Raw genomic sequence first — 8,623 nt, 5'->3', positions numbered from 1 at the left:
CCTTTTCCTTTTCCTTTTCCTTTTCCTTTCTTCTTTCCCTTTTTCTCCTTCTCTTCCTTCTCCTCCCTCTCCTCCTTCTCTCTTTTCTTTTCCTTTCCTTTTTACTTTCTTTCTTTTTCCTTTCCTTTTTCCCTCCCTTTCTTCCTTCCCTTCTTTCCCTCCCATTCCCATTTTCCATGCATCCCTGCCAGCTTGTACATCACCGTAGCTTGCACCTCGTTCCCAGGCACGACCAACAACAGTTATCCCGATGTTTCAGGTTATTTTCCAGGTCTCCCCATCCCACCTCGTTCCCGCTGGGAAGCGTTTGGGGCTCGGAGCAGCAGTGCTGGAGCCGAGGCTGCTCCCTGCTGCCGTCCTCTGGGCACTCCCAGCAACGGAGCCGGAGCTTCCCAGGCATTCCCAGGCAGCTGCCTCCTTTCCCTGGGAATTTCCCCCTCAGCTCAGGGCTGGGAACCCCCCGGAGCGGGGTGGGAATGGTGAGGGGCTTCCCGGGCTGATCCAGGTGGAGGTTTCCCTCCTTTGACTCCTCCTGCGTTTATCAGTCCACGACTTCTTTCCAGTAATTCCTTTCCAGTAAGAGTAATTCCTTTCCAGTAAGATGAATTCCATGGTTCTTTGGGACAGTTTCTCCCAGGAGCTCAGGGACAGGAGGACCCCCCGGTCGGAAGCTTCGTGGGGAGCCCCCACATCCCCCCGCTCCGTCAGGCTCCGGGAAATCTCCTTCCAGACTGGGTAACACACGTGGGGCTGGAATAACACCTTGGATCACTGGGAATGCTCCCGAGCTGCACCTCGCTCACCCCACTGTCCTTGTCCCTGCTGGGGGGTCTCTGTGCACCCACCTCCTCCTGGGGGGTTTCCAGAGCACCCCCAGCACTCCCGGGATGCCGCAATTCCCACGGGTTGGGATCTCCCTGTTCCCATCACGTCCCCCTCGGTAAATTGGGAGTTTGGAGCACATTTCCCCCTCCACGGATTTGTTTATGGATTATGCACCTGGGCCCCGTGGTGTGCATGGAAAACACGTGGAAAAATAGAAGCACTGGGGAATAGAAGCCCCTCGGGGTGTTCCGGGCGCCGTGGCTGTGCTGGAGAGTGGTGCTAGGTTTCCATAAGGAAGCAGTTCCTGGCATCTCTCTGCATTCCCAGCTTTCCTTCCTCGTGAATCCCCCGTGCCCAGAGAGCTGGTGACCCCCAGGTGAGCAGGAAGGCTCTCAGGGTTATTGCCACCCCTCCTGGGGGAGCCCCGTCCCTCCGTGCCGAGGGGTGGGAGGGGGACGTGTCCGGATGGAAGCGGGGCAGGAACGTGGCTGCTCCCCTGGGACCTGCAGCTGAGTTTGCCTCTCCCATCTGAGGGCTCCTCTTTGACTCCACTCGGTGAAATGGGAATGCCTTGATGTGGTTTAGGAGTTTTGGGGCCGGGATCTGAGGAGGGATCCGGGAAGGATCCCGGGAGCTGTGTGTGTGCCTGCAGGGCTGGGCACGGGCACGGGGCCCATCACTCCCTCACACATCATTATTTATTGATGGAATTCCTGCATGGAAACGGGATTCACTCGGCTCGTGGCCCCGTCAGGGAAGCAGAAAGCACAGGGAAGTGATTTGGGATGTGTCTTTTTCCTTGCAGAAACCAGAGAAGACAGAACCAAGCGGCTCTTCCGACACTATACTGTGGGCTCTTACGACACCTTCACCTCTCACAGGTAAGGAGCAGCACCTTTGGCATCCCAAGGAGGTTCATTTCCATGGAAAAAGTCTCTGTTTCTCCTGACAGAGCATTTTGTGTCCGTGGGAAGGAAACTTTCCTGGTTGGTTTGGTCAGTTATAGCCTAAACTCCAAGTCCTGGCTGAGGCTGAGGTGAACAGGGAGCCTGGCTCGTGTCTCAGTTGAGGATGGAACGTTCTGGAGAAGTTTTGGGGTTCTCCAGGGGCTGAAGAACCCAGTTTGGGTGCAGGTGCAGCTTGGCTCTGAGGGGGAGAGGAGGAGGTTGGTGTGCAGGGATGGCCTGGGGGCACCGGAGCGCTCGGATGTGCCGGGGGTGTTCCTGGGCTTTGAGGTGCTCTCCAGGGATATCCTGGGACGTGGCACCTGAGCAGGCTCACCCTGGCATGGTGAGAGGCCAGACCTTTGGGAAGGTGGTCAGAGTGCCCAGGGGATGAGCTGGGACAGCAGAGGTGGCGTTGCTGGTTCTTTGTCCTGTCGGACGCGGCCGGGATCTGGGAATGGTTGGATTCGGGAGCGTGCTGTGGCACTGGGGTTCTGTGTTTGAGGGATGAACGTAGGGACACTCTGGAATATGCTCCTCAGAGCTGCTGTTCCTGGAGGGATCTGGCTGGGGGTGGTTGTTCCTGGTGTGACAGGAGCGAGTCGTGAGGAGCCATTGGACAAAAATTAATGTCTGCTGAACTCCTGGAGCTCTCCCACAGAGTGTGTCCTGCCTGACTGGGCTGCTCATCCCAGATTCTGTCTGCCTGGCTCTGGTTTGACTCCAAGGAATGTGTGTCACTTGTTTGGATTTCCCAAAATCCCGGGATCTGCTACTTCAGGGCTGTTGGTACTGGAGTGAGAGGGAAAGTGCTGCTGTGGCTCAGAAAACACTAAAGAAGAGAAAAAAAGGGGAAAAAATGATCTGCTTCCACCGTGGCCAAAGGCTCCAGGGTACCCCCAGAAGGTCTGTGCTGGGGTCACTGGTGGCTCTTGGTCTTAAAGAGCAGGAAATGGGTGAAAAATTGAAAATGAGTGAAAATGCTGTTCTTTGAGCGAGGGAAGAGCAGGTGGGTGGGATTGGATCAAACGGGGTTGATAAACAGTGTGACAGTAAAAGAGATTTATTTTGGCACACGGAAGGGAACGCACACCAGGAGAAACACTGTGAGGAGCTCTTGCCCAGGATTTGCAGTTCCTCAGGAATAAAGGTCTGATGTCACCGTGACATCACAGGGCAAACATCTGCTGGAGCACTGAGGCTTCACAACCAGCCCAAGGAGGTGAGAGAGTGGAATTGAAGCAGCTGGGGAGGAGGGTCCTGATAAACAGCAGCTGAATCCCAGCATGGAAAAGTGAGAAGCAAATTCTGTGGGGAAGAACCAGGAGTGGGATCTCACGTGCAGGGAGGTGTTGGACTGACTTCTGCTCAGCCTTTGGGGATTGCTTTGACTCCAGGCCAAACCTCCAGAAGCAAATTGAGTTTGTGGAATTGTTTGGAAAGGAAAAAAAAAAACCCTCCAGAATTGTGAATTAATAATTATGGATATCATGGAATGACAGAATGGTTTGGGTGGGAAGGGACATTAAAACCCATCTTGTTCCAACCCCAGGGACACCTTCCACTAGCCCAGGTTGCTCCAAGCCCCTCCGTCCTGGCCTTGGACACTTCCAGGGGGTAACCACAACCTTTTTGGGCAACCTGAGCATGTTCCTGCAGCGAGGAGGTTGGACTGGGTGACCTCCTTCCAAGCTCAGGAGCTCTGGGAGCCTCCTGGTGCAGCTTCTGAGCCTGTGTGGAGGAGGAAGGATGGAATGGAGTCATATCCCATGGGTGGGTGAGCCCCTGTCCCACCTGATTTCCAGCTGAGTCCCTCAGGACAGAGGGCTCTGGGAGCAGGGTGGGGATGTTCTGTGGGGGCAGTTTGGCTCCAAGTGGCTCCATTTCCCCAGAAGGTCCTCACAGGGCAGGGAAGGAGGTTGTGTGTGCCCTTACCTGCACCCTGAGCAGGTCTTTCCATCCTGGACTCCTCCAGGACTGTCTGCAGGATTCCAAGCCTCTTCTGCACCCCAGTCATCCCTGTCTTCTTGCAGATCCAGTTGGTCCTGGCATTCCCAGGCAGTCCATGGAACCATGGAATGGTTTGGGTTGGAAGAGACCTCACAGATAATCTCTTCCCAAGCCCAGGGCCTGCCAAAGTCCTGGTGAGCTGGTGGAGCCTGGCTGGGACCTGCTGGTGCCACCACTGGCTGTGACACCCACAGGTCTTGGGGGGTGACCTGGAGCTCATGGGAGGGTTTGAGCTGCACCCCTCTGGGGTGGTGGGTGCTTGTGGAGCTCCACCAGGAGCTGGAGTTGCGTGATCCTGGTGGATCCTTCCCAGCTCAGGTGATCAGGGCACGAGGAGCTGGAGCTGCAGGTCCCTCAGGTCGGGATCGTGGTGGCCCGTGGCAGGTGCTTTGTGCAGGTTTGGGAGCAGAATAAACCACTCAGTGCCCTGCTCAGAGTCTTCCTGAGCCAGAGTTGATGTCCTTGTGTTTTAGAGCCTTTAATGGGTCGTTATTCCCTTCATTTTCCCAGTGATGTGCAGCTGGAGTGGTTGAACTCCCCTCCTGCAATGGAGTGCCCATCCCTGGAGGTGTCCCAGGAAGGCCTGGCCGTGGCACTCAGTGCTCTGGGCTGGGGGACAAGGTGGGGATGGGGCCCAGGGTGGATCCATGGGCTGGGAGGGCTTTTGCAGCCTCAGGGATCCTGGGATTCTGAGAAGGTGCTGGGGTTGGCTGGGTGGAGCAGTGGAGGAGCTGCTGCTGTGTCCTCTGCTCCTGCTGTGCCAAAATACAGGGTGGACACAGGAAAGGAGAAAGGAAGTCCTGAAGGCCCAGGTTAAGGCTCATGGTTCGTGCCCAGGTTGCTCTGAGTGTGGTGTGAGGACTCACCATAACAAATTGGGAAAAAAACCTGGATTTTCCCCCGCTTTTTTTAACCCTGAAGCACTCGGGCCAACAGATCCCTTGGGAGCAGAGCTAAGAAGTAACCAGGGTGCTGTGGGATCACTGCAGCACGTCAGCAGCACCATTTCCAGGAGGGAGCTTATCCCATCATCCCCAACTTCACTTCAGGTCTCAGCCGTGGGAGAGGATTAACATAATGACAGCGTTTGAGGAGCAACTTAGAAAAGTGCTCGAGAAAATTCCACCCCGGCAGGTTTGGATTCCAGGGAGAGCTTTGGAAGCAGTGCCAGGGCTGAGTGGATGCCCCGGGACGTGGAACAGGGAGCAGCAGCCATGGGCTGGCCGATGGAGCTGGGGATGGGATGGGATTTCCTCTCTTTGGCTTAACGAGGTGAACGGAGAGCTTGGGGTGTGTGGGACATTTGGGGGCACGAACAGGTATCAGAACAGACAACATCAGAACAGAGGTCGGGGTCTGGGTGTGGAATTGGCCTCTGGGGCAGCAAGGCCTCTGAGATGTGACTTCACCACGGACGGTCGGGATGAGCTGAGGGAGAAACTCCCCTTGGGTGGGTTCCCACCTCTCCCTGATGTCCCTTGGAGCTGTAACTGCTGCTAAAGACCAAGCACGAGGCTGCTCCAAAGCCTGGGATGCACCCAAGGTCACCAGAGGGCAACCAGAGCCTTCCCCCATCCTCTGAGGGTGAGGAGGGACAGGGCTCGGCCACCCTCGATGGTCCTGCAGGTCTCTCCCAACCCGGAATGTTCCAGGGCTCTGAACCTCATCCGGGCAGGGAGGGGAGCCTGAGCTTGTCCTTACCAGGAGGAGGCAATCCCAGGGGGAACTGGCTCCTCTGATGAACCCTGTTATGGGAGGAGGAGATTAAAGGGATCCGAAATTACCTCCGGAACGAAGAGCCCACGTTGTGCTCGGCACAGCTGGGAAGGAGGAGAATTGGGAGCAAGGGACAATTCGGGATTTATTTTGTTTCCTATTATTCAGTCTCGGGGATTAGTTGACCAGGGAGAGAGATTACAGCTGTGAGCATCCACGAGCCATCTGGATGGGCCTCCCCTGGAAAAGAGGGAAAACATGAGGGATCTCTAAGCAGGGATTTCTCTGCCCTCACATGCTGTGACTGGCCAAAATAATGCGCAGAATTATGGAATAATCGAGGCTGGAAGGGTTGTCTGCAGGTTTCTGGCACAGCTGGTGACCCAGAGCAGGTTTCTTCACGTGTCTCCAAGGCTGGAAGTTCCACAGGACCCACGAGGGCTGAGTTTCCAGGGGGGAAAAAGCTTTCCCTGTAGTATCTCCTTTCAATCCATGGTGCTTTGTTTCGTGTTGTTGCCTCTTGTCCCATCCCTGGGTGCCCCTGGGGGTCCCTTTCTCTCACTGCAGCAGCGAGGTGTCCACCATGGAATCATGGAATTGTTAAGGTTGGAAAGGACCTTTAAGGTCATCAGCCCAGCACCACCACCACGTCCACAGCCATCCCAAGTGCCACATCCACACGTTTGGTGAACACTTCCAGGGATGGGGACTCCACCACTGCCCTGGGCAGCTGTGCCAGGGCTTTACAACCCTTCCCATGGGACAGATTTTCCCTGATATCTGATTAAAACCTCCCTGGCTCAACTTGAGGCCGTTTCCTCTCAACCTGTCACCCGTTCCCTGGGAGAAGAGGTGTTCCTTCAGCATTTTCCATATTTACTGTCTGCTCTGGCCTGTCATTCCCTGTGAGTTCAGGATTGGTGGTAAAGCCCCTGAGCAGTTGGAATTCTCCCCAGTTCCTGCTCCAGTGAGTTCCCATCCAGGAGGCAAACAGCAAAGAGGGGGGAATGGCATTGACTTTTCCCATTGTTCTGTCTCCATGACTGATGGGAAAGCAGGAGAGGATCCATGTTCCAGGCAGGACTTGGCCTCAGGGATGGCCAAAAATACCTCTGAAAAAGGAGTTTCATGGTCAGAAATGAATTTTTGGGGTCGAATTTTTGGTGAGTGTTGTGGAAGTGGAGGTGCTGTCTGGGCTGAAGGGGAGGGGTCCCTGTTCCCGTTGGGATGGGGTTCCCAGGTCAGGCCCATCTCCCTGGGAAAGGCAGTTTGCACTGGGCTGGTGCAGCATCATTTCTATGGCAACAGGAGAGTGGAGGGAGGGAATGAAATCTCTTCCTGAAAAGGCTCCTGTGTAATCCCACTTGTCACATCAAAGTGCCTTTGGAAGAGTCTGCTCAGATCTTCTGCTGAGCAGCAGCTTCCGGGAGCACTTCCCTCCTTCAGAGAGAGCTACAGCGGAGAATCCTGGAATCCTGGAATGCTTTGGGTGGGAAGGGACCTTAAAGCCCATCCAGTGCCACCCCTGCCATGGCCAGGGACACCTTCCACCAGCCCAGGTTGCTCCAAGCCCCGTCCAACCTGGCCTTGGACACTTCCAGGGATCCAGGGACAGCCACAGCTTCTCTGGGACCTCCTCACCCTCCCAACCAGGAATTTCTTCCCAATATCCCACCTAAACCTACTCTCTTTCACACAGAGTGGGAAAGGTGAGTCCCTGTGTCCCCTCAGGTGTCCTTGTGCCAGAATTCTCTGCTTTCTCTGAAATTTAGAATTTCAGAACTGGTGGGGAACGTGAGGCTTCACGGCCCGTTTTGTCCAAGAAATAGGATCACTTCCCATCCCTGGAAGTGTCCAAGGCCAGGTTGGCCAGGGCTTGGAGCAACCTGGGCTGGTGGAAGGTGTCCCTGCCCATGGCAGAGGGTGGCACTGGGTGGGCAGGTGATCCTGTGATCCAATGCACTCCTTGGGCTGAGAGAGGAGCCCGAGCTGAGCAGCTGAGCCTCTGGAGCTGCCTGTTAATGGTTAAAGGAGCATCAGAAAAGGCCTCCTTAATCCCTGTTCCTTCTCTCCTTAAAAAAGCCACTCAGGACGAATGGCAGGTTGAAGAGGAGGTCCTGGGAAACCAGAACCAGTCTGTCCAAAAATGATTTGCCAGGGGCACAAAGGTCCATGGGGTTTCCCTTTGGTTTTCCCTCCCTTTCTGCAGCCGAGCGCTGGATCCCGGGAAGGCGTTTTTTGCTCCCAAACATTCTGGAGCCACGAGAATGTTTGCTCCCAAACATTCTCAGCAGGCAGGAGCAGGGCAGCAGCTGATGACACACACACAGGAGGTTGGAAAGTAGGGAAAAAATAGGAAGTCTACTAAAAATAGTGTTTTACTTCATCACAGAGTCCCAGGATGGGTTGGTTGGAAGGGACCTTAAAGCCCATCCAGTGCCACGCCCTGCCGTGGCCAGGGACACCTTCCACTAGCCCAGGTATCTCCAAACCCTGTCCAACCTGGCCTTGGACACTTCCAGGGATCCAGGGGCAGCCACAGCTTGTCTCCTATGGGAACCCACAGTGTGGGAGTCTCTTACTCACAGTTGTAATTTACTCACCTGAATAATGAAGAATTAGAAAAGGTTCAGAGCCAATAAACGAGGGTGACCCAAAGCAGGGACCACATCTGAGAAGAGATTAAATCAACTGGAACTCTCAGAGGTGCCCAGGGAAGATGTGACAGAGAGTTTTATGAAACCATGAGTAGGCAATGAGAAGGTGAACAGGGAACAATAGTGATTGCTCAGTACAAAGGGATGAGGTGGCACTCGGTGGAATTAGCAGGCAGAAAGATTAAAATAAAACAAAGTACTTTGTCACACTGCAGGTGATTAAATTGGAGGATTTATTCCTGCTGCATGTTGTGGAGGCCAAAAATATAAATGGATTCGAACTGGGAGTGCAAAATTAGTGAGGAGTAAAGTGGTGACCAAGAAACGCCGTGAGCTGTGGAGGGGCTGGAGATGGGATGACTCTTCTCCCAGGGAACAAGGGAAAAACGAGAGGAAACAGCCTCAGGGGAAGTTCAGGTTGGACAACAGGAAGAATTTCTCATGGAAAGGGTGGGGAGGCCTTGGCAGGGG

General features: G+C 54.7%; 1 protein-coding gene across 1 annotated transcript in view; it reads left to right on the top strand.

The window, feature by feature from the left end:
* Window positions 1-8,623, top strand: part of LOC108644364 (SH3 and multiple ankyrin repeat domains protein 3) — a gene marked incomplete at its 3' end in the record, with an annotated part of 71,650 nt that overhangs the window by 12,729 nt on the left and 50,298 nt on the right. The window contains exon 3 of the mRNA XM_029965607.1: window positions 1,631-1,706. Within this exon, the coding sequence (XP_029821467.1) occupies window positions 1,631-1,706 (76 nt within the window). The remainder of the gene's footprint in view (window positions 1-1,630; window positions 1,707-8,623) is intronic.

This window comes from Manacus vitellinus, unplaced genomic scaffold (genome assembly GCF_001715985.3).
Source record: "Manacus vitellinus isolate BGI_N305 unplaced genomic scaffold, ASM171598v3 scaffold_110_pilon, whole genome shotgun sequence".
NCBI lineage: Eukaryota > Metazoa > Chordata > Aves > Passeriformes > Pipridae > Manacus > Manacus vitellinus.
The sequence above is the reverse complement of the archived record's forward strand: the minus strand, read 5'-3'. Positions and strand labels throughout refer to the sequence as shown.